Consider the following 26,425-nt stretch of genomic DNA (forward strand, 5'->3'; position numbering starts at 1 on the left):
GAACACCAGAGTGAACAACCAACCTTCTACCACTGACTGGGACTGGTGTGCGTGAACTATGAGGCCAAGTTCTGGTGGGGATACGGTCAGGAGCCGAGATTGACCTGAAAGGGAGTACCAGTCAATCTCCCAGCCCTGGTGTGACTGGGTCTTCCTGTCTGACTGGTACTATGTCCTCCTGTCTAACTGGTACTCTGAACTGTCTAACTGGTACTCTAAATTCATGTCTGACTGTACTATGTCCTCCTGTCTAACTGGTACTATGAACTGTCTAACTGATACTCTGAACTACTGTCTAACTGGTACTCTGAACTCCTGTCTAACTGGTATTCTTAAGTCCTGTCTAATTGGTACTCTGAATTCCTGTCTAACTGGTATTCTTAATTCCTGTCTAACTGGTACTCTGCATTCCTGTCTAACTGACAGTAATTTATCCCCGTCACTGCCACAAATCTATTGAACTAGGGTACGTCCTCACACACTACCTGCTGACCAACACACTCTACCTGCTGACCAACACACTCTACCTTCTGACCAACACACTCTACCTTCTGACCAACACACACTACCTGCTGACCAACACACTCTACCTGCTAACCAACATACTCTACCTTCTGACCAACACACTCTACCTGCTGATCAACACACTCTACTTGCTGACCAACACACTCCACCTGCTGACCAACACACTCTACTTGCTGACCAACACACTCCACCTGCTGACCAATGCACTCCACCTGCTGACCAACACACTCCACCTGCTGACCAACACACTCTACTTACTTGCTGACCAACACACTCCACCTGCTGACCAACACACTCTACTTGCTGACCAACACACTCTACTTGCTGACCAACACACTCCACCTGCTGACCAATGCACTCCACCTGCTGACCAATGCACTCCACCTGCTGACCAATGCACTCCACCTGCTGACCAATGCACTCTACTTGCTGACCAACACACTCTACTTGCTGGCCAACACACTCTTACTACAGTGTCCACTCTTACTTCAACTAAGACACCACCAGGACATCAATGGGGCAAACTCGTCAACAAACCAGAAAATATTTGAAAACAACATTTGGAGGTACTTAAGGTGCATTTGGAAGTACTTAAGGAGCATTTGGAGGTACTTGAGGAGCATTTGGAGGTACTTAAGGAGCATTTGGAGGTACTTAAGGAACATATGGAGGTACTTAAGGAGCATTTGGAGGCACTTAAGGAACATATGGAGGTACTTAAGGAACATTTGGAGGTACTTAAGGAGCATTTGGAGGTACTTAAGGAACATTTGGAGGTACGAACTTGCACTCGTATTCATGACTGCTCATCTACAATAACCTGTACCTCAGTAGAACATCCAGGTATACTTAAAGAACACTTGGGTATACTTAAAGAACACATGGATATATTAATTTCATCAAATATAACTAAAGAACACTGGACATACTTAAAAGAACATTTCATTACACTTAAAAGCACACTAGAACATACATAAAAACACTCGGGCAAACTTAAAGAACATTTGGAGATACTTAAAGAACACCTGCATATACTTAAAGAACACCTGACCATACTTAAAGAACACTAGAAAATAAATGAAACACCCTTGGAACTACTTAAAAGAACACTACAACATACTTAAACAAACACTTAACTCCACACAAACACCAGAGAGAGAGAGAGAGAGAGAGAGAGAGAGAGAGATACTAACTTGCACTCATACTCGTGGCCTCCCATGGCTACAATAGTGCGGGAGTAACTCTGGTCCATGTTGGGGGTCACTGGGTGCTGCATTCCGTGCTGACATTGTAGCGTCCCACACATGATGTTCCTGACAGGCATAGACGAGTATATTAGTGTCAGCAAGGGTGTATTAGTGTCAGCAGGGCATATATTAGTATCAGCACGGGTATATAAGCATCAGCAGGTGTTATATCAATGACTGCTGATAAAAAAGTTGCAGTTCTGATAATAATTAGTTAAGTGAAGAGGTCACAGCTAAGAGGCCTGAAACTCAATGGTAAAGTGGGCAATATATTTCAATTGTCAAAACTGTATAAGATTTTTGTCATACAGTACTGTCATTTTTCAGACAATATTTAACTGTTTGTATTTATAACAATTACTTTGTTTCCTATAAGTACTTACTGCAGGTCACACTTGATGTATTTCTCTCAGCTCACACATGAAGTACTTCCCTTAGCTCACACTTGAAGTACTTGCCCTCAGTTCATACATGAAGTACTTACCCTCAGCTCACATATGAAGTACTACTCTTAGCTCACACTTGAAATACTTACCATACCCTCAGCTCATACATGAAGTACTTACACTTAGCTCACACTTGAAGTACTTCCCTTTAGCTCACACATGAAGTACTTCCTTTAACTCACACTTAAAGTACTTACCCTAGCTCACACTTGATGTAGCTACCATTGTGATGTCGGCCACAGTTGCCATATATGACACCATCGACATTAAACTGTTTATAGCACGTCTCATCTGATGCCTGGCCACCTGTAGGGAGAATCAGTGCTTTATTAGTAGTAACAGCTAACATAACTTTTTCACAACTTTTTATAATTATAGAATCTGTTAGTTTCTTCACAACTTTTTATAGAATCTGTTATTTTTTCACAACCTTTTATATAATTTATTTATTTCTTTTACAAATGTTTATACAATTTGTTATTTTGTTGACAAATTTTTATACAATTTGCTATTTTTTTCACAACCTTTTATAAAAATTTAACTTTACACAATTTGTTAATCTTTTTACACAAACTATTAAACTTTTACACAATTCTTAATTTATGATGAGCAAGTATGATGAGTTTAAGTGATAAAGGTAAAGATGAAGTGATTGAGGAGAATTTAAAGTGAATGAGGAGAATTTAAAGTGAATGAGGAGAATTTAAAGTGAGTGATGTGAATCTGAAATGAGTGAAGAAATCCAAAGTGCATGAGGATAATCAGAAGTGAATGAGGTGATAACTAAACACACTAAATCAAAATAACAATCAAACTTGAAACTGAAGTGGAGTAAATCTATAATGAGACGAAACTGACATGAATAAAACGGAATCGACATGAGCTTCGGTTGCCCCATAAGACCAACACACACACACACACACTTACCGTAGCCCCAGATAAGCTCACACTGGTTGTTAAGGGTTGGGCAGATTCCCTTAAAACAGTAGCCCTTCCCATTACCACATTTGTTGCCTGTTTTCTTGTATATATCCATGGGGCAGCTGCCGTGTAGCCCATTACAGAACTCGGGTATGTCACATTCGGTCTGGGCTTTCCGACACATGTACCCTTTTGGCCGCAGCTGTAATATAAGAGGGATTTGCTGTAACCCTTAATATGTTGCTGTAATAGAGAGGGATTTGCTGTAACTGTACAGGTTTGAAGGATAGTATGTACTGTATCTCACCTGACAATCATTACAGCAAGGTCCTGTAGCGCACTCGGCCTCCAATTTTAGTCGACAGGTGAGGGGGTCACAGCACGGGTCAATGAGGTCACACTTCTCCCGAGGACCACAGTCACACTGCTCCCCATCGTCCACTCTGCCGTTACCACACTCGAAGGGCTATAGTCAGGGGGTAACAAAATATTAATAATAATTTGGTACTGATATAAACCTTTTGATAACTAGGAACCCTTTATGTCCCCTTAATGAATTTGAACCCTTTATATGTCCCCTTAATGACTTTGAACCCTTTATATGTCCCCTTAATAACTTTAAACCCCTTAAATGACCCCCTTAACAACCATGAACCTCTTAAATGACCCCTTAAAATGATCCCCTTAACAAACTAGAACCCCTTAAATGACCCCTTAACAAGTCTAAACCCCTGAAATGACCCTTTACAATTTACATGAACCCTTAACTACTTTGAACCCCACATATGAACCCTTAAGAACCCAGAACCCCTTAAAATGAGCCCCGTTAACAAGTTGGTCTTACCGGACGCGGCCTCCTCTGTTCCGGTAACTTCCCTGGGACACCGGGTCGAGCATTCTTGAACTGTGAGACGATCGCAAGAGAGAGATAGAGAAGTTCATATTAATCTTCGAAAATTACCCAGAAGGAAGATTTATTTATGTATATTTTATTTTAAATTTCTAATGGAATATTATTAAAATTATAGTGAATCTATTTTTTTTTCTTCTTCTATTAAGATTATATTTATAATTTGTTTGTCTATTTGCTTGTTTATCTTCAAAGTCTCTCTCTTCTTATACTTTCAACTTAATTGTCTCTCACTTTTCGGGCTGTCATCCTTATTGTCTCTTATTTCCTGGGCTGTCATCCTAATTTTCTCTCACTTCCTGGACATAACCATTATGTGTAACCATAAAGCTGACTGAGATAGAGTCAACCAATCAACCAAGTGAGTCATGGATTGGAAGGTAGCCTATAGACTGTCTGACACAATTAAAATTCAACTCAACATTCTATCAACGTTCATCCAGAGTTGTAGAATAGACTGACTTAACTCACAATTCTAATCACAACATAACACATAGCCCACATACCAGAGTTGTAAAGTAACGAGTAAATTTACTTGAGTACTGTACTCGAGTAACATTTTTGGGTATTTACTTTTTTATAAAGTACTTTTACTTGTGTATGTTTTTTTATTGTTTTTACAACAATTCAATTGATAAAATAAATATCGTTACTCATTAGATGCCTCAAACAATAGAGTTTAAATATCCAATCACAGGACACTGGACAAACTTGGAAGCTAACTAATCACAAGCGTTTCTTCACTTCTGCTGCTTGTGAGCATCTGGTTGATGTTACCTTTTTACTTCAGTACTTGAGTACTTTATGAATGAGATACTTTTTTACTTCTACTTGAGTACATTGAACTTTGGATACTTTTACTTCTACTTCAGCAACATTTTGCCAAAGTAACAATACAGTACTTTTACTTAAGTAACATCAAATTCTGGTACTCTTTACAACTCTGCCACATACACAGAGCCCACAAACACATACCTTAGAGGGTGTGTGGAGGAGACAGCTGGCCTCGTCAACATTCTGTAGTGCATGATGATAATCCTCTACAGAACACTTGGAAAATTTGGATGGTTGAACATTGTCTTGACCGACTACAGTCTTGGACATAATACAGCCATGCCAGTCCTGACAGTAACAGTTTGGTCCTGAAATACAGTAATGACAGTTGTTGATGTTATAGAGTTTTGTAAAATTAATGATAATTTATTTGTCAGTTATTAAAGTTAATTACAGTTTCTGGAAGTTAATGATTGTTTTTATTTTACCGTTTTAAAGCTAACTCCTGTATTTTGAAGTTATTATCAGTTTTTTAATTAATTAGTTCTATAAATGTATTACAGTTTTTATATTAATTACAGTTTTTTAAGTTAATTATAATTTTAGAAGTTTATTAGAGTTTATGAAGTTATTGATAGTTACGGTATTTTAAGTAAGTTACAGTTTGTGAAATTAAGTAAGGCCTTTTTTACTTATTCATGATATGTTATTCTGAAATTATTCTGTAATTTTTAAGGTTAATACACAATTTTTCTGTATACAGAAGAATTTTAACATCAATACATAAGTCTATATATTTATATCAACAATATACAAACAATGTACGAGTAAAACCTCGATAAATCGGACTTCAATATATTGAAATTCGCTTTTTTCAGGCTCTCAGATGCTGTTCACCAGAAATACTATAAAAAAGAAGAAAAGGAGAAGATTAATAAAAAAAAATCTTATGAAATGAACAACACTTACTGAATACTGTACAGTGGTCTAATCAGACTTGCTATAGGCCTACTGAGAGCTGCGGTACAACACTGAGTATGTAAGCAGGCTGGGGCTGATCAGGTGTTGCCACATTTGTCAGGTTTAATTTTTATTGATTCAGTATTATATTTTCATATGATTAGCCTCTTATGGTTTATGGTTCATCATGATAAATATATCATCTTCAGTAATAGAGAAAAGGGTATTATTTTGCTTTCGGACATAATGCCCCAAAGTTAGAAACTACTGAAACATTTAAATCTCCCTATTCTGAGCATTTTGAACCCTATACACTGTATATACCTGGCGGAAATGGATAATAGCGACTTAATTTAATTTAATTGATTTTACGTACTTTTCAGTCTTCATCTATGTGAGGAGATGTTATCGTGAAAGAGAGTTAATTATAAGTGTGTTTACATCACACACGTATCGATCTCATCACGCAATTTTTTTCAACCAATCATAGGGAGGAGCCAAGGTACGGATTTGAAGGATTTCAATTTCAATGACAAGTGTGACAATGGCCGTGGTGGAGGTTGGGGAGAAACGTGCTCCTATTTTAAGTTTATTGCCGAGTTTTACGAGAAAGACGATCAAGCTATCCAACTCCTACATATGTTCTCCCTACGTCTGTTGAGTGACCGCACTGTAATTTGCCTTGTAAATTTAGAAAGAAAAAGCATCAGAGGTTGACCCTGAACCTATCCCTGGTCCTTCCACTTCTAACTAAGGTATTGTACTTTCGGACATGGCGCGGCCCAAAGTTTAAAACTACTGAAACATTTAGATTTCATTATTTTGAGTCTTTTGAACCCCATTTATATTAGTTGGAAATGAATAGGATAGGTCAGGTTAATATAAGCTAAGCCTACCGAGGGTCTGGGGGCTAGGGGTTAGGTTAGGTTAGGTTAGACGATGTTTTCCCCCACCCAAAACCCCGATTACTCAGGCTCCCCCCCCATTATCGGTGGGGGGGGGGGGGCAAAAACGAGCAATTTCTGCCAAAAATAAAGGCCATATTGGCCAATTCCTGGGGACTCGTGTCTGAAAGTAAAAATACCGAGAAGAGATACAATATTGTATGTAATTTGTAATATAACTTGAAAATAAAAGGATAAGCTGTATCAGAAGGTTATTTACTCAAGATGTGAGAGCTTTCAGCAAAGCAGCTTACAACAGGGGTCACTAAAGCACACTGTATAGTATTTGACATGAAGAAACCTTCCTAAAACCGTTATTTACCACCTTTGAGTGTTATATGATGACTATATTTGGCTACTTGTACTCTTAGACAAATGATTAATGAATAAACCAAGGTATATGCTGATGTATGCATCTATTCACTACAATATTACTTATTAAGTGATGACAAATACACAATAGTATTTATTAAATGGTGATAAACACACTACAATAGTATTTATTAAGTAATGATAAAAACACGACTGTACTGTACTAGTTTACTAAGTGTTGAAGACGGTTACAGGACAAAATCCCAGCGGACAAAATCCCAGCGGACAAAATCCCAAAAGTGGACAAAATCCCAGTCTTGTAAAAAAAAGTCTCATATATAAAAAAAACAAATTTAACATTCAAAATTCGAGTCTCATAAATAAAATAAAATAAATAAAATAAAATAACAGTAGGTTCAAGCAACTTACGTTCTTATGCTGTTATGGAACAACAATCACAGGTGTTATTAGTTTGTCGTGTTTTTTTTTTATTTTGCCACACATAAAAATTGTATACGATACCTTAATACAATATAATATAATATATCATATTATTAATATGATAGCGAATGGTCTTTACACCTAATCTTATTAATTAATCTTTTATGAGACTGGGTTTTTGTCCACTTTTGGGATAAGAGGCTGGGATTTTGTACGCTGGGATTTTGTCCGCTGGGATTTTGTCCACTGGGATTTTGTCCACTGGGATTTTGTCCACTGGGTTTTTGTCATGGAATAGTTGAAGACAGACGGTAACTTCGGTAAGCCAATCAGCTGTTGGCTCTTTGTAAATAAATGACTCGGTTCAGTGTGGGATTCTTTTTTCAGGAAAGCTGATTATTTTAGTAAAATATTTTATCAACTTGGCACCAAATGATCCTAAATTATATGAAAATTGTGGTGGGATAAAGAAGTGTTAAGGGAATCTTGGAGGAGTGAGTACCTTATTTATATATTTACAGTATTGTACAGTATATACAGTTTTCTCTCTATCCTTAAGGCAAATTATGTGGTTACTCACATATAACACTTTACAGTTAATAAACAGTCATCTCGGTGACAAAAGTTGTTGACAACCATACAATGTCTGATTTTCAACCCAGAGAGTAATTTTATATTTTTTTATTGTTGATGTAATATTTTTTTAATAACTTTATTATACACTTAAAGACCTTAGTTGTTGAAATTCAGTAATAACATAACATCAACTGACTTTCTTTAAACAGTTCAGATAAGCAGTGTTTTATCTCCCCCCTCCCCTGTATGTATTCGTATTTTCGGATTGGGGTCTGCCCCAATTAGTCCGATTTATCGAGGTGCTACTGTAAACATGTTTTGCAAGTATACAAACACTGTACACATTTTGCAGGTGTACAAACAATGTATGTAAACACTATAGGTATACAAACAGTAAACAGAGACAGTGCAGGTATAGAAACAATGTACACTCTCCTAAAAAAATATCGGCCCCTTTTCTCATCGATACCGCCTGGGAAGATATTGGAAGCATTATGTGTTGTCTAATGGTAGACCCTGCTGCTATATGGCACCACAAAAATTGTGACCAAGTCCTAGATTGCTGATCTGACTTTCTGCCTCATTACACACAATTACAGGGTCTGAATTGTTTCTCTTACTTTTGCAATAAAACATAACATGCTGTACAGTATATCGTTTCTCACTCTTGATTTATTTTTTGTTTCGTTTTTGTATTTATTTATGGTTATTATCATTATTATTTTTTATTGTTGTAATGACAATAATAATAATAGTTTTTTTTTTTTCGCCCCCCCAGGCCCTGATGTGGGTCAGCGACCTGTGCCCGGGTGAGCTAATCCCCGTAAAAAAAAATACTGTAAAGTAAAATAAAAATACTGCAGATATCATGGTGATTATCAGGTGCAAGAAGAAAGAACGAAAGGTGAAACTCACAATCAGAAATACCAACCGAACTGAGACTGCCGTGCACGTGTTATGGTGTTCATTTCCATATAGGCTACATCAGACACAGGGGGGGCCCGATACTTTTTGGGGAGAGTATACTAAGGCAGTCTAAGTATATAAACGAAGTACACAGACACTCTAGGTATACAAAAACAATGCAAACACTCACTTCAGGGATATAAATAATATACACAGACACTGCAGGTATATAAAAAATGTACACAGACACACGCAGGCATTACAAAACACACACACACACACACACGCCAGGGTGTACAAACAATGCAGACAGGCAGACACTCACTCAGGGTATACAAACAATTTACTTACTACCATCATCATGTTTCATATATAAGTTGTGTCCCATCATATGCGTCATGGTAGAGGCCACAAGGTGAGGTTCGTAAACGTTCAGGTCAACAGAGATGCCAGCAGCTTTGGGTGTACAGATGCTGTTTGGTACACCCATGCCTGACTCGCCTCCCTGGAACTGTTCACCTCTGTTGGTAGAGATGAGAGAGACAAGTGTTGGTAGTGGAGGAGACAGAACTGACACAGTCTGAGAAACACATTCGAGAATACTAACACACTGAGAAATAGGGACTAGGACACAAACACACACTGAGAAACACACTCTAGAATACTAACACACTGAGAAACACACTCTAGAATACTAACACACTGAGAAACACACTCTAGAATACTAACACACTGAGAAACAGAGACTAGGACACTAACATACTGAGAAACATACTAGGGCACTAAGACACACTTAGAAACACACTCTTGAGCACTAAAAACTCACACACTAAGAGTATTACCTGACACACACGCGTAATTTAACCCTCTACCCTCCCTAACTATCACCTCTCTCTCCCGCCCCTCTCTCCCTTCCCTCCCCCCAATTTTCTAAAAAACCATCACCCCTTCCCCATCCCTGCTGCTAAGACCCGTCACCCCCTCTCTCCCCAACTCACGTGATGAGATGAGAAGTATCCTTATGGAATTCACTGAGGTTCTCGCCCACATAGCCGTAGAAGTTAATGAGAGCTGTAGAGATGGGTTGGTTCCTCCCCAAGTCGATGAGGTTCCTTCCTGACCACGTCTCCAGGTAGGTGATGGTGATCCTTGTGTTGATGGTTTTAAAGTACTGGAGGAAAGGTGGGAGAGAGAGAGAGAGAGGTGTTACTGCAGAGATATGAAGGGGGGTGAGGGGGAGAGTGTTACTGGTGAGAGACGAGGGAGAGAGAGGGGGAGAGTGTTACTGGTGAGACAGAGAGACGAGGGAGAGAGGAGAGGTTACTGGTGAGACGAGGGAGAGAGAGGGGGGGGAGACGGGGAGAGAGAGGGGAGGAGTGTTACTGGTGAGACGAGGGAGAGAGGGGAGAGGTTACTGGTGAGAGACGGGAGAGAGAGGGAGAGGTTACTGAGAGACGAGGGAGAGAGGGGGAGTGTTACTGGTGAGAGACGAGGAGAGAGAGGGGAGAGTGTTACTGGTGAGAGACGAGGGGAGAGAGAGGGGGAGAGTGTTACTGGTGAGAGACGAGGAGAGAGAGAGAGGGAGAGTGTTACTGGTGAGAGACGAGGAGAGAGGGGAGAGAGAGTAGAGTGTTACTGGTGAGAGACGAGGGAGAGAGAGGGGAGAGTAGCACAGAGAGACGAGGGAGAGAGAGGGGAGAGGTGTTACTGGTGAGAGACGAGGGGAGAGAGGGGGAGAGGTTACTGGTGAGACGAGGGAGAGAGGGGGAGAGGTTACTGGTGAGAGACGAAGGAGAGAGAGGGGAGAGGTTACAGAGAAACGAGGGAGAGAGGGGGAGAGTGTTACTGGTGAGAGACGAAGGAGAGAGAGGGAGAGTGGTGAGAGACGAGGGAGGTACTGGTGAGAGACAGGGAGAGAGAGTGTTACTGGAGAGACGAAGGAGAGAGAGGGGAGAGTGTTACTGGTGAGAGAAGGAGAGAGAGGGAGAGTGTTACTGGTGAGAGACGAGGAGAGAGAGAGGGGAGAGACTGGTGAGAGACGAAGGAGAGAGAGGGGAGAGTGTTACTGGTGAGACGAGGAGAGAGAGGGAGAGTGTTACTGGTGAGAGACGAGGGAGAGAGGGGAGAGGTTATGGTGAGAGAGAGAGAGAGAGTGTTACGAGAGACGAGGGAGAGAGAGGGGAGAGGAGAGGTTACTGGTGAGAGACGAGGGAGGAGATGAGAGACAAATGTGTTACTGGTGAGAGACGAGGGAGAGACAGACGTATTACTGGGGAGAAACGGGAGGGAAAGGGGAGAGAAGGAATCACTAAATCACCAGAGGCAGTCAGTGGGATCTATTACCTATGGACAACGGTGACTGGGGAAGACATGTAGTGTTTTATGGTGTGTTGGGGAAGACAGGTAGTGTTTTATGGTGTGTTGGGGAAGACAGGTAGTGTTTTATGGTGTTGGGGGAGACAGGTAGTGTTTTATGGTGTGTTGGGGAATATTATAGTGTTTTATGGTGTGTTGGGGAAGACAGGTAGGTGTTGTTAGTTTTATGGTGTGTTGGGGGAGACATAGTTGCAGTAGTGGTGTGTTGTGTGTTTTTATGGGTGTGTTGGGGAGACAAGTAGTGTTTTATGGTGTGTTGGGGAAGACAGGTAGTGTTTTATGGTGTGTTGGGGAGACAGGTAGTTTATGGTGTACAGAGTGTGTTTTATGGTGTGTTGGGGAGACAGTAGTGTTTTATGGTGTGTTGGGGAGACAAGTTAATGGTGTGTTGGGGAGACAAGTAGTGTTTATGGTGTGTTGGGAAATAAGTAGTGTTTTTATGGTGTGTTGGGGAGAGACAGGTAGTGTTTTATGGTGTGTTGGGGGAGACAAGTAGTGTTTTATGGTGTGTTGGGGAGAGACAAGCAGTGTGTTATGGTGTGTTGGGGAAGACAGTAGTAGTGTTTTATAGTGTTTTATGGTGTGTTGTAAGACAGGTAGTGTTTTATGGTGTGTTAGGAGAAGACAAGTAGTGTTTTATGGTGTGTTGGGGGAGACAGGTAGTGTTTTATGGTGTGTTGGGGAAAGTTACAGGTAGTGTTTTTGTGATGGTGTGTTGGGGACAAGTAGTGTTTTATGAAGACAAGTAGTGTTTTATGGGTGTGTTGGGAAGACATTGGTAGTGTTTTATGGTGTGTTGGGGAAGACAGGTAGTGTTTTATGGTGTGTTGGGGGAGACAGGAAGTATTTTATGGTGTGTTGGGGAAGACAAGTAGTGTTTTATGGTGTGTTGGGGGAGACAGGGGAGACAAGTAGTGTTTTATGGTGTGTTGGGGAAGACATGTAGTGTTTTATGGTGTTGGGGAAGACATGTAGTGTTTTATGGTGTTGGGGAAGACATGTAGTGTTTTATGGTGTTGGGGAAGACATGTAGTGTTTTATGGTGTTGGGGAAGACATGTAGTGTTTTATGGTGTGTTGGGGAAGACAGAGGGGGATTTCTGTAATGTTGGAGAAGACAGTTGGGGAAGGAAAGACGAAGGAACATTATCACTCACCAGGTCAGCAATGTTAGCTATCTGTAGTGCGTCATTAAGAGCTCTAACACGGGAGTAGTTCCTGTCCTCCATCTGTAACGTAAACAACAGTAGTTACTTATAAGAGACAAAAGTAGGTAAAAGTATTTTGCATTATAAGTAGGGTGTAAAGTAGTTAATTTATAAGTATGTTGAATTAACTGGTTAAATCATAAGTAAATTCAGGATTTTATTTATAAGTAGAGTAAAGTAGGTGTTTAAATTATATAAGTAGGTGGTATTAGTTGCTATAAGTATGTTAGTTACTTAATTCATGAGAAGCAGGTTAAGGTGTAACTGGTCAAATACTTATAATTGACTCTATTGGATAATACTGTAGCACCATAACACTAACACTACCACTACAATACACCACAACACAACACACCATACCGACACCACAATACAGCACCATAACACACCATAACAGCATCACCAACAACCACACTAACCACAACAAACCACAACACATCACAACACTCCACACCACAGCACCATAACACACCGCAACTATACCACCACCACCACCACCACAACAGCACTACAACAATACTCACAAATTTCTTATCGAGGAAGAGAGCCGTCTCAATGTACTTGATGGTCGCACGGACATCTCTGGTAAAGCGATGTCTTGTTTGTTTCTTCTTCCGACCGTGGCTGAGGCGGTTGTAGTTTCTTTCCCACATACTCCACTCATAACCCGTCTGGTACCCACACTTCTGGTGGATGTGTGGGTTCTTCGACTCTATTACGAAGTGCGGATGTTTGGGCTGGTGAAAGAGAGGACACAAGGTGGGTTTAGACTACGGTGTGTGGATGTGATGCTGAGAGTTCAATACGAGCAATTTAAGTAAGGTTTATGTTAGGTTAGGTTAGGTTAGGTTAGGTTAGGTTAGGTTACTCTGCGTTATATTTAGTACAAGTTTATTATCTATCACAGTTATCCCATAATCTCTATATCTCTCTTCTCCTTTCGCTCTTGTCTCTTCCTTCATTTCCCTTCTCCATTTTCTGGGTTTCAGGAGCAGACTGGCTTAGAATTAAATGGAGTAGAGGAGGAGGAGGAGGAGGAGGAGGAGGAGGAGAGGAGGTGGAGGGGAGGAGGAGGAGGAGGAGGAGGAGGAGGAGGAGAGGAGGAGGAGGGAGGAGGAGGAGGAGGGAGAAGGAGGAGGAGGAGGAGGAGGAGGAGGAGGAGGAGGAGGAGGAGGAGGAGGATGAGGAGGAGGAGGAGGAGGAGAGGGAGGTGGAGGACGGAGGAGGAGGAGGAGGAGGAGGAGAAGGAGAGGAGGACAGAGGGGAGGAAGGACAGGAGGTGGAGGAAGAAGAAGGAGAGGATGAGGGAGGACTGCAACAGAATAAAGGAAGAAGCAGATGAAGAAGAAGAAGGTAGTGGATGGAAGGAAGGAAGAGGATAGGAGGGGAGAGGAGGAGAAGGAGGGGGCAAAGGGGGAGGGGGAAGAGGACGAGGGTTGAATACTCAATTAAGTCTTGTTTATATGTCACATGGACCGAGACTTGATAGAGATTGAAGTATGATTGTCAATTACTTCCATTTATTCAACTCGAGTCTATCTACGTCTACTTCACCGCCCTGAGCTGCTAAGGTGAGTTGAGGTGAGGTGAGGTGAGGTGAGGTTAGGTTCCCTGTCTTCAACTCACGTCTGTCTGAGTTTACTCCCTGTCCTGAGCCACGGTCCAATTTGTCTGGGGGGGGATGCGACAGATCTATATATACATTTATAATTGGTTTAGTTACCCCTAGGTACTGCTTCTCTATCGTATAATCCTAGTTAATTCTAGGTGATGAAGAGAGAGAGAGAGAGAGAGAGAGAGAGAGAGAGAGAGAAAACGACCTCTTTCAACAGTGTGAGGAATAACAGCAGAGGCAACAGCAAGTGTGTGTGTGTGTGTGTGTGTGTGGTACAGTAAGCACACACACACAGAGGGTGGCCAGGTGGTTCACTTCCCACACTCAGTTTTCATAAGACCTTCCTGTGTGTACGTGATGGATGACGCTCCTCCTGCCCCACCCCCCACGTCTTACATGTTCCTTTCCCACGCCTTACCTGTTCCTTTCCCACGCCTTACCTGTTCCTCCCCCACGCCTTACCTGTTCCTCCCCCATGCCCTCACAATAAGGTCAACTTCTCAGGGCGTCACGGTCCAGCTCTGAGGTTTAGAGAGAGTGTAAGAAGGGAGGGACAAATGGAGGGACAAAGGGAGGGAGGGACGGAGGGGCAAAAGGAGGGACGGAGGAATGGAGGGAAAGTTTTCAGCCGTTAGTGTCTTCCCTTTCCTCTAGCATTTTGTTTTCCTCCTCCTAGTCCCCCTCCTCCCCCCTCCTCATTCTCTCCTCTTCCTCATTCTCTCCCTGAAATTAGCGAACGATACTCTTTTCACCCTTATTGCGTGTCGCTGTCTCTCTCTTTATTTGTCTTGTCTATTATTATTATTATTATTATTATTATTATTATTATTATTATTATTATTATTATTATTATTATTATTATTATTATTATTATTACTGGATGAACGCTGATGACGTCACTCGGCCCTTAAAGATATAAACAAAGGGTTGATTAAGTAAGTCAATAAGTAAGCAAGTTTCTAAGTACAGCAATTCGTGTAAGTAAATCCTGCCGTGTAAGTAACAACCCTGCCATCCGTATTATTAAGATAATATTATATCCTGCCGTCTGCCATCTCGTATATACAAATAAATAAATAAATAAAAAACAATAAACAAATCCGGCCGCTGTTACAAAAACGTCAACAAATCGTGTATTGAGAACCCGGATTCCTTGTCCAATATTGACGATAGAGTTAAGGCGATTTTCTCTTCTGGGGCTTTTACCTGGTTCTGACGTGGTGGGTGGGGGAGATTATTGGTGGGGAGGAGGATGTTAGAGGTGGGGTAGAGATTAGTGGGGAAACAAGGGGCGGGGAGGTGATGGGGAGGAAATAGTGGGGCGAAAAGTGGGAAAAATGTGGGGAGTTTAAGCGTAAGATAGTCCTATTAGACCCCAAGTGCTAAAAGAACCCAACCATAATAGACCCCGGTCCTTATTAGACCCTAGTCCTTAATAGACCTCAGTCCTTAATACACCCCAGCCTTTAATAGTCGGAAGTCCCCAATTAGTCCCCAATCCTTTATAGACCCCAGTTCTTAATATACCTTAGTCCCTATAGTCCCAAAGCCCCAACAGACCCCAGTCCTCAGTGTCGGTAAAATACTTACCAGATTCTCACCGCCAGCCATAGGGGACACCAGGAGGGTCTCGTTGCCAAGTTGAATGATACCAGCCAGTCCATTACATGTCCTGAACGCTGCGATGGCGCCCGTGTAGTCCTTGACAGTCCCGTGGTAGTAACAGTGCTCGATCTGTGGGCGTAGGGGAGGTGGGTTAGTGTGGGCGTGATCAATTGATGGGTGTGTGGTGGACGAGATGGATCGGTGGATGTGGTGGGTGGTGTGTGGGTGGGTGGGGATGTGGGCGTGATGAACCTATGGGTGGGTGTGGGTGAATGTGGGTGGTGGGTTAGTAAGGGCGTGATGAATCAATTGGTAGGGGTGTAAGGTGGGTGGGTGAATAGATAAGTGGTGGGTTGTGGATGGTGGGCGTGGTGGTCAAGCATGATGAGCGGGTGGGCGTGGTGATCGAGCATGATGAGCGGGTGGGCATGGTGATCGAGCATGATGAGCGGGTGGGCGTGGTGGTCGAGCATGATAGTGAATCCAAAACACAACAACAAAATAAATTAATAATCCTTCATTCAAACCAATTAAAAAAAACCAATAAGCATAATTTATAATAACAGACAAACTATACTCCCCAAATAATACTCCATAGTCTAATTAAACTCACACGGAGAAAAATAAAATAAATAATCCATAATATTTCATAATAATACTCGCACAATAAGACTAGGAAAAAAAAATACTCGGCATCTTGAGAATAATCCCGAAGAATATTATAATACTCACACTATCAGACTCGGAGATATTCCTGCTCATCATCCACACAAAAAAGACCAATTATTAATGAAGTATTATTAGTAGTTTTTTTTTCTTCATATGACTCCATCAGTAAGAGCCTTATTAGGTGGTTGAGACACAAGTTCGTCAGCATACTCCAAAGATAATTAGACTCTTCATCCTAATCTCTCACAATAACTCTTAATTAGGTGGTAATTAGTATCTACAATGAGCATTATTACCCTCTGGCTTACCTTAATTATAAGACTTCCAGGTTCAACATTTATGGGTAAGATTTACTTAAGAACCTAACATAACCTAACCTAACCTCCTAACAACCTAACATAACCTAACCTCCTAACAACCTTTCCCTACCCTAACCTAATCTAACCTCACCGTCCACCCACCGCCCACCGCCCACCGCCCATAAAATTAAGAGGAGCTACACAGGAGGACTCAGCCAGGCCAGCTCTTACACAGATTAATGTCCACTACTTATTATGTGGCAACAAAGACCTGTGGTTGTAGGTTGTAAGTTGTGGTTGTAGGTTGTAAGTTGTGGTTGTAGGATGTGGTTGTGGTTGTAGGATGTGGTTGTGGTTGTGACTGTGGTTGTGGTTGTAGGATGTGGTTGTGGGTGTGACTGTGTTTGTAGTTGTGACAGTGGTTGTAATTGTGACTGTGGTTGTAGTTGTGACTGTGGTTGTACGTTGTGGTTGTTGCTGTAGTTGTAGGATGTGGCTGTGGTTAAAGGTGTGGTTGTGACTGCTTGTAGGTTGTGGTTGTGCCTATGGTTGTGGCTATGGCTTGTAGGTTGTGGTTGTAGTTATGACTGTTGTTGTAGTTGAAGGTTGTGGTTGTGGTTGTAGTTATGACTGTTGTTGTGGTTGAAGGTTATGGTTGTAGTAGGTTAAAGCATCTTATTCTGCACTCCGCGAGAGACGTAGAGTGAGGGGCGATATGATCGAGGTGTATAAATGGAAGTCAGGGCTAAACAAAGGTGATATAACAAAGGTACTCAAACTATCCAACCAGGAGCGAACTCGTAACGATGGTTTTAAATTAGACAAATTTAGATTTAGGCGCGAAATAAGTAAACACTGGTTTGGAAATAGAGTAATGGATGAGTGGAACAAGTTACCAAACATCATCATTAACTCGATTACGCTGGAAAGCTTCAACCATAGGTTGGATGGATACATGAGCGATAGGGGTTGGGTGTAAACGAGACTGCCCAGTACGGGCCAATAAGTCCGCTGCTGTTTCCTCCATTCCTATGTTCTTATGTTGTGGTTGAGATGGTCAGCTTCACTGTTCTTATCTTTCGATTTTCACTTTATTTTATTTATTTTTTGATATACTTAAATGTTTTTTCTTTAATGCCGTCACTCAGTACTGACATACATACATACATACATACACACATATACACCGGCTCCTGCCTCCACCCGAGTTCCCTCGTTCGCGAATTGCTGTTTGACACCACCACATCCAGCCCATACGAGCACGAACTGATCTCTATAAGAACAGCCCAGTCCCAGTTCCCACCTAGTCATTATATATCATATTTGTATCACTTATGTTACTTGTATATTATTTGTCAATCAAATGAGCCATTCCCAAATTATGTAAATGTATATTTTCAGCCTTCTGGTGCCATGCTTTTTCAACTAACCGTTTATTATTATTATTACTATTATTATTATCATTATTATTATTATTACACACTCTCTCTCTCCCAACATCTTCATTACTTGAGTCATCACATTGTCCCTCTCTTCCTCTCTCCCTCCTTCCCTCCCCCTCCCTCCCTCCCACCCTCCCTCCCTCCCTCCCTCCACTCCTTCCCTTCCTCCTCTCCCTCCCTCCACCCCCTCTCTCCCTCCCTCATACTCTCCTCAACAACCATCTTCTCATCAAGTAATATCCCCTGCCATATTTTCAACCAGGAGGGAGGGAGGGAGGGAGGGAGGGAGGGAGGAGGGAGGCAGGGAGGAGGGAGGAGGGAGGCAGGGAGGCAGGGAGGAGGAAAGGAGAGCGGGGGGAAGAAAGAAGGGAGGAAGAATTTTTTTAGTTTAACAAATTTATTGGCAGAGCTTGTACAGTAGTACAGTTTGCCTATTCTGAGTAATTCAGTCAGGTCTTGACACTGAGGGTGGTATCACTTCTCACTGCCACGCAGGACAGAGGTTCATACACAAAGAAATACATCATATTCATTAACAGCTATAAATGTATATAGGTTAGATTCATATAGGTACTGTCACTGTTCACTGCCATGCAGGACAGAGTGAGAGGCATATCCATAACAGAATAACTGAGAGAGAGAGAGAGAGAGAGAGAGAGAGAGAGAGAGAGAGAGAGAGAGAGAGAGAGAGAGAGAGAGAGAGAGAGAGAGAGAGAGAGAGAGAGAGAGAGAGAGAGAGAGAGAGAGAGAGAGACCAAACACAAAATCTAAATAAAATGAAATAAATGAGAAAAAATAAAATAACAAAGAAGATGAAGAAGAATAGAGAACAGATCAAATTAACCTCACACAATCAACAGTAAAAATCGCCCTTAATAACACCATTAATGCCGAGGCTTAACACCCTCTAGCCCCGAACCCCAGAGCGTCTCATGATTAAGCACTAGGCGTGCATATATATATATATATATATATATATATATACTCTGCTCTGCTCTCTCTCTCTGCTGCCTGTATATACTCCTGCTTAGTTTAAGCTGGTACAGTGGTCTCAAAACAGGACTTCCTTTTGGCCAAAAGTATTTGTTTGTTTACATTTTAGCCCCCTCACTTGGCACTTATGCATCGGTGAGGGAGTTTGCACTACACCACGTCAGGTCCCTCATGCCTGTCTGTGAGGAGTTGGTACACTACGTAGAGGTCCCTCATAGCACCATCTGTGAGGGAATTACTACACCACGTGAGGTCCCTCATAACACCATCGGTGAGGGTACTACACCACGTGAGGTCCCTCATAACACCATCTGTGAGGAATTACTACACCACGTGAGGTCCCTCATAACACCATCTGTGGGGAATTACTACACCACGTGAGGTCCTCATAACACCACCTGTGAGGGAATTACTACACCACATGTCCCTCATAACACCATATGTGAGGGAATTACTACACCACGTCAAGTCCCTCATCACACCATCTGTGAGGAAATTACTACACCACGTCAGGCCCCTCATAACACCATCTGTGAGGGAATTACTACACCACGTGATGCCCCTCATAACACCATCTGTGAGGGAATTACTACACCACGTGAGGGCCCTCATAACACCATCAGCGAGGGAATTACTACACCACGTGAGGTCCCTCATAACACCATCTGTGAGGAATTACTACACCACGTGAGGTCCCTCGTAACACCATCTGTGAGGGAATTACTACACCACGTCAAGCCCCTCATAACACCACCTGTGAGGGAACTAGTACTCCACGGAATGCCCCTCATAACACCATCTGTGAGGGAGTTACTACACTACGTGTTTGCTGTTCAACACCCCAGCTCACATGATCTACGTGTGTAAACATTAATCTGTATGTTCACTGTATGTTCCTTTACCTTTCTCTAATGAAGGCTTTTGTTAAACCACCAATGTATGTAATAAGTCATTTATGTCCAATGTATATTTTCAGCCTTCAGGCTGCAGAACTTTTTCAGTAAACCGTTAATTATTATTATTATTATTACACACACACAAACACACACACACACACACTCATATATCTCACAAAATGATCTCTTAATGACCAGGTAGGAGACGAAACACAACACAACACAACACAACACGACACAACAGATGCCTCAAGTGTTGCCGTCAGGTGGCAGGGTTCCCATACTCCCTCAAGGCACGTTATTACCGCAGTCTTCTGAAAACTACCAACAAAGCTGCCTCGTTTAGCGCTGTTTCGTGGCGTTCATAGTCGATCAATACCTCGTTTAGCGCTGTTGGTGATAAGTGTTACGCCATAGGCTCAATAGTCACAAATGCAAGAATATCGCACACTTGGTTCTTTAAATATCACAAATATTTACTTGGACCAAATACAAAACAAAAGATACAAGTTTAAAAAAAAACATGAAAGAAGATATTTATGTTAATACTATTTACAGAAGTATTTAGACTTTATCAAATATTAATACAATAATGACTGGAGGACTGAGTGACTGAACCCTGATGCAAAAGACACACACAATGTTCACTTTAACTTTTATAATGACCACCCATGTAAACACTACCTGTCACCATACACGGAATAAGTCATCACACATCACAACTCATACTGTGTTATGGTGAAGGAGTAATGAACATCACTACAAAAAAATAACACGTCTACTGATACTGATAACTGATACCTGAGGTCCAATGATAGAAACTGTTTTATGTGTTGTGTTATCAATGGATTAATTTGTGTTCCTTGATCACCTGTTGGTTAGTTGGCCCCAGTTTATTTCACCAAACGCTAACCTAACCTAACCAAGAATGGGAACTAGACCAAATCAGGGTTCACAAAAGCCGACTCCTGTTTTAAGCTACTGTAAATAAAGCCGTCTTGCATAACATAAACAGCCCATATTTCCGTGTTAGCGAATCGTTCACTGTTGATATATGCCTCGTTTAGCGCTGTTCCGTGATAAGTGACCCATATTTAGCGGTGTTAGAGTGGCGTTCATAGTCGATAACTTGTAGTAAATAGCATAGTGTGTGTGTGTGTGTGTGTGTGTGTGTGTGTGTGTGTGTGTGTGTGTGTGTGTGTGTTGTACAGCGGGCGAATTAAGGAGCTAGAGAGTAACATCATGACCTCATAACCTCGTGACCTTAGGACCTCATGACCTAATGACCTCATGACCTAATGACCTAGTTCATATTCACACTGAAATAAAATGATTTATTAACGCCGATCTCTTATTATATAATGACATATATACATATACACACACTCTCTCTCTCTCTCTCTCTCTCTCTCTCTCTCTCTCCCTTTCCTTTCCCTCTCTCTCTCTTAATTCCTTTGTTCCATTTTTCCTCTCCCAACTTATTTCACTTATCACCCTCCACACACATCCTCCTCTCTCTCTACTCTTTCCCTTTTTTCCCTTTCTTCTCTCCCTTCACTTCCCTCTTTTCTTCTTACTCCCCTTTTCCTCCTCCCCCCCTCTCTCTCTCTCTCTCTCTTCACTTGTTCGGTGGAGCCCAAATAAATGGCTATTCTTTCTTTTCTTTAGTGTGAGAGAGAAGAGAGAGAGATTTAAATCAATGGAGACAGACAGACAGACAGACAGACAGACAGGTACCTCTACCCCCTCCCTCGCCGAAAGGTCAAATGAGTGATGGTAGTTGTCAGGCAAACAAAGATTAACCCTGGGGCTGTGGGGCCACTACTACTACTACTACTACTACTACTACTACTACTACTACTACTACTACTACTACTACTACCATCAACCACCACCACTACCACCATCGTTAAACAGGTAACACAAACTTTTATAAAACTAACGATATTGAACTTATTGTTAAAAATATCAAACCTATCCTAACATTAACCTCACCTAAATTACAGTGCATGACCATTAAAAAAATTATAATTGATGTTAATATTAATATTGTTGGTAAATAAAGGTTAGACGAGAGAGGCTCAGTTGACTCGGGTGGTGGTGTGGCCTCCTCCACCACCTAGAGTCTCCCGCCATTTTTGTTTATGACTGATAGTCCACGTATATTACCATGTCAAGTCTCCTGATGCCATTTATTTACATTCCTAGCTCAGTCGTTATATTCCAGGCCCCTTCATTTACATTCCTGGGCCATAATTTACATTCCGGATGCAATGTTTACATACCTTATTCCTTCACTTACATTTGAAGTCCCTTTAATTGCATTCCTCGACCTAAAATTTACGCTTCGAAATTCTTTGCTTGTATTTCTAGTCTTCCTTGAGGATATTACTCTTTTCTTATGCTTACTTTACGTTCGTTTACATGATCATCTCTTTAACAATATTTCTTGAGGGCTTTAATTTTGCAGGTAATTATTTATATACATGATCTCTACTATATTCGTGTCAGTTGTTACATCGTTAAATATAGTTGAAATAACGAGAATTTTAATATTTACCCACTCTTTAAGGATACTCCCACTGACTAACCAATCAGCGACCATCTTTTGCGTGACGTCAAAGGCCTATTTGCAATTACAAGCTGGTGATTGGTCGACGCCACTCCAATGTTGATACAAAAGTGGCCAAGTCTTCCTCCAAGAGCTTAGTTGTGTACTAGAGGAGGAGGAGGGAGTCATGTTGGTGGTAGTTGTCGTAGTGGTGGTGATGGTGGTAGTGAGGGGAAGCTGGTGAGAGGTAACTATGGTAACAGGTCTCCGTCACTCTGTACAACACTCACACCATGTACGTCTGTCTGTCTGTCTCTCTCCACTACCATTATCCCCTTCATAACCATTAATACAACCTCCACCTCTCCTCCCCACCACCACTACCCCCACCGTACCCCCACCATTACCCACCCCACCACCATAATCATCACCACCCTCACCACCAACGCTTCTGCCACCATTTCCCTCCCCCACTCCTCTCTCCTCCCTCCCCTCACCTCCCTCCTCTCGACAGATTCAGATAATACTGTGTTAAGAGAGAGAGAGAGAGAGAGAGAGAGAGAAGAAGAGAGAGAGAGAGCAGATAATCGATTTACTCAGCATGACAGGTGAGGCCATCTTTCTCACGCCTCCCCCCCCCTCCCCCACGCGGTATGTTAGCTGAGCGCTGAGTGGTCGAGCCCCTGTCTTGCGCTCTACCCCACACGGCCTGCAACCTGCTCTCTGATTGGTGGGGAATCTGAGGCGAGTTAGATGAGGAACAAGAGGGAAAATCAGATGGGGAAATCAGAGGAGAGTTACATGGAGGTATTAGAGGGGAAATCGGAACGGGCATCTGAGGGATAAGAGGGGAAATCAGTGAGGGAATAAGAGAGTAAGAGGGGAAATTAATAGAGAGGGATGAGAGGGAAATCAGGTAAGTCTTCGTTGCCAGAAGCACGAATAATAATATTTACATTTGGTCTTTTTTGGCGGGAGTGTGGACGATGACGTAGCGATGACGTAAGAGATGACGAAGACGATGACGGAAACGATGACGTAAGAGATGACGAAGACGATGACGGAAACGATGACGTAAGCGTATTGGTTTAACTTGGATAAACATAATGTATTGTTTTTCAACCTCTGATACCACCACCACCACCACTACCACAACTACCACCACCACCACCACCACCACTACCACCAGCAAGACTACCACCACCACCACCACTACCACAACTACCACCACCACCACCACCACCACTACCACCAGCAAGACTACCACCACCACCACCACCACCACTACCTTTACTACACCACCACCACCCACTACTACCCACCCAGGACTGCCACCACCACCACCCACTACAGATTGCTACAACCACCGAGCACTGCCAGCGCTGCCACCACCACCCACTGCCACAGTTACTGCAGCCACCCGGCACCACTGCCACAGCTACCACCACCACCACCACCACCACCACCACCACCACCAGCACCACCACCACCCCTTAATCCCCCTATATTAGCAGCCGTCCTGAGAATGTGTGATCACTTCCCCACCATGACCCTTAGGGATTGTGAGGGACTTTCGGTTGTTACGTTACTGAGTGAGTTATGAGAGCTTAATGAGTGTTGTTGTTGTTGTTAGTGGTGGTGTTCATGATATTATTGTGTGTGTGTGTGACAATTATTGATGATGATGACGATGACGATGATGATGATGATGATGATGATGACATTGATATTATTATTGATTATCAAATATTCTCCTCACATTACTACTTCTACTTTACTGTCACTCGGAATCTAGTATGACGATCATCCAGCTATGATACAATGGTATGAGTTATTGAGGATGTCGCCTTCGTTGGTGAGCTCTGAGGTGACTAAAGAGGCCGAAAGAGGACCAGTTGGGTCGTTCACAGATGTTGCACATGTGGAGGGCTACATCTAGTGCGGGAGGGGCGGCGGCAGCTTCTTTCCGGCGTTTGCGCTTGTCCGCCTCGTTATGCAGTCGGGCTAACTCGAAAGTAGTGACACCTTCTCGTGTGGTGCTCCTCCAAGCGTTACGGTGTGGAGTTATCGTCTTTAAGGTCAGGGGGTCGATTTGGCACTTTTTCTGGTTTGTCTTAAGACTATCCTTATACCTTTTCAGTTGCCCGCCAGTATTACGTTTACTATTCGTTAGGTGACTGTAAAGTAACTGCTTTGGCAGTCTACTGTCGTCCATGTGGGTAACATGGCCAGTCCAACGTAGTTGTTCATGGATAATGGTAGCCTCGATGCTCCTACAGTTGGTGTCAGCGAGAATACTGGCATTCGTTCTCTTGTCTTCCTAGCGAACTCGGAGGATGGAACGTAGACTATGTTGGTGAAAGTTTTCAAGTGCCTTGAGGTGCCTCCTGTATGTGACCCATGTCTCGCTGCCATATAGCAGGGTGAGGAGGACCACTGCTCGATATACGTGTTGAGACGTATGCACTGATGAAAAAGGCATGGCGTGAGTGATTCAGTGGGACTCGGAACGTCATGAGGCGCTCGTTGACCCCAATAGGCATTTCAGTTTGCCTGTGTAGGATGCGTTGGCGAATGGCAAAGCCAACTCCATAAATGCAGTTTCTCTCCGCAGCAGGCTTACTCTTCCAGAAGAAGGCATAGTCAGACCCCCGTTCTTTGAGTTGGCCCTCATCTGGGAGCTGGGACTCACTAATGGCTGCTATGTCGATGCTATATCTAGCCAGTTATTTTGCCACAAGGGCAGTTCTTCTTTCAGGACGCTCATTTGTGCCAGTATCCAGAAGGGTCCTGGCATTCTATGTAGTGACCATAAGAGGTTGTATAGTTTGTTTTTGTTTGGATATGTGATTATGATTGTGTTTTCGACCGCATAAGGATGACCTTACTGTGTGCGGTTGCCCAGTCATGTTGTTTTTTTAGGCAGGCTATGTTTAAGGCACCATTTCTAGCCCCCTCCCCATGTGGGGTGAGCAGAGTGGCTCCTCGAAAGGGCTGCTCAGTCGCACAGACAGGACCGGATTGCACTGCTGCCTAGATCCCAGTCCACACACACACACACACACACACACACACACACACACACACACACACACACACACACACACATACGCGCGCGCGCAATCAGTTCTACAAATGATTATCAGACACCACTCAATCCTTCTCACCGCTTCCAAGCCGCCACACTCTTTCCGATCTCATTTCCAATCACTTTCTCTTCAATAAATATTCTATTCATCTTTTCGTCTCAGATTTATCACAAAACATTATCCAATCCTATACCTAATCACTTACCACCAATCGTTCTTAAAGCTTCGGGTTACTAAATCCTTTCCAATCCTATGACGAATCTTTCTCGTGGTCTCAATGAAAACTCATTCAAATCCAGCGACTAATCACGTATAAAAATCGGTAATCGTTTTTTAATCAGCTGTAAATGCATCAGATCCTTTCCAATCAGCAAGAGTGGTGTCTAATCACTGGATGACCCAAGATAATCTCTGGTTTTTGTTATGTGAATAGAAACCGCTTGGATGATTTGCATTTATTTTCCAATTCTAGAAAATCTTCCAATCCCATTTTAAAAAAGTTTTATAATTCTACTTTTTATTCCAATCACATAAATAATAATCCCACAATAAAAGAGGACAAAAGTTTTCCAATCCTAAACACATTTTCTAATCCCATCAAAAGTTCCCTAATCTCTAGGAGAGAAATTTCCGATCCCATGGAGGAAGACCCATATAAGAGGGTTCCAATCCCATATAAGAAGGTTCCAATCCCGTAAGAGGGTTCCAATCCCATATAAGA

The 26,425-nt window shown here is 42.3% G+C and overlaps 1 protein-coding gene across 21 annotated transcripts in view; it reads right to left on the reverse strand.

Moving 5' to 3' along the window:
* The window catches only part of LOC121880142 (disintegrin and metalloproteinase domain-containing protein 11-like), a 180,416-nt gene that overhangs the window by 52,286 nt on the left and 101,705 nt on the right, over positions 1-26,425 (reverse strand). For 19 of the 21 annotated variants that reach the window (XM_042387220.1, XM_042387333.1, XM_042387246.1 and 16 more), the window contains 11 exons: positions 15,751-15,894; positions 13,070-13,282; positions 12,495-12,566; positions 9,961-10,133; positions 9,314-9,483; positions 5,025-5,191; positions 3,984-4,043; positions 3,447-3,605; positions 3,146-3,341; positions 2,416-2,524; positions 1,719-1,838 (listed from right to left, as the gene is read on the reverse strand). In XM_042387220.1, the coding sequence (XP_042243154.1) occupies positions 1,719-1,838; positions 2,416-2,524; positions 3,146-3,341; positions 3,447-3,605; positions 3,984-4,043; positions 5,025-5,191; positions 9,314-9,483; positions 9,961-10,133; positions 12,495-12,566; positions 13,070-13,282; positions 15,751-15,894 (1,583 nt within the window). The remainder of the gene's footprint in view (positions 1-1,718; positions 1,839-2,415; positions 2,525-3,145; positions 3,342-3,446; positions 3,606-3,983; positions 4,044-5,024; positions 5,192-9,313; positions 9,484-9,960; positions 10,134-12,494; positions 12,567-13,069; positions 13,283-15,750; positions 15,895-26,425) is intronic. The other 2 variants (XM_042387230.1, XM_042387307.1) reach the window with 2 other exon arrangements.

Source organism: Homarus americanus, unplaced genomic scaffold (assembly GCF_018991925.1).
Source record: "Homarus americanus isolate GMGI-L3 unplaced genomic scaffold, GMGI_Hamer_2.0 scaffold50564, whole genome shotgun sequence".
Classification (NCBI taxonomy): domain Eukaryota; kingdom Metazoa; phylum Arthropoda; class Malacostraca; order Decapoda; family Nephropidae; genus Homarus; species Homarus americanus.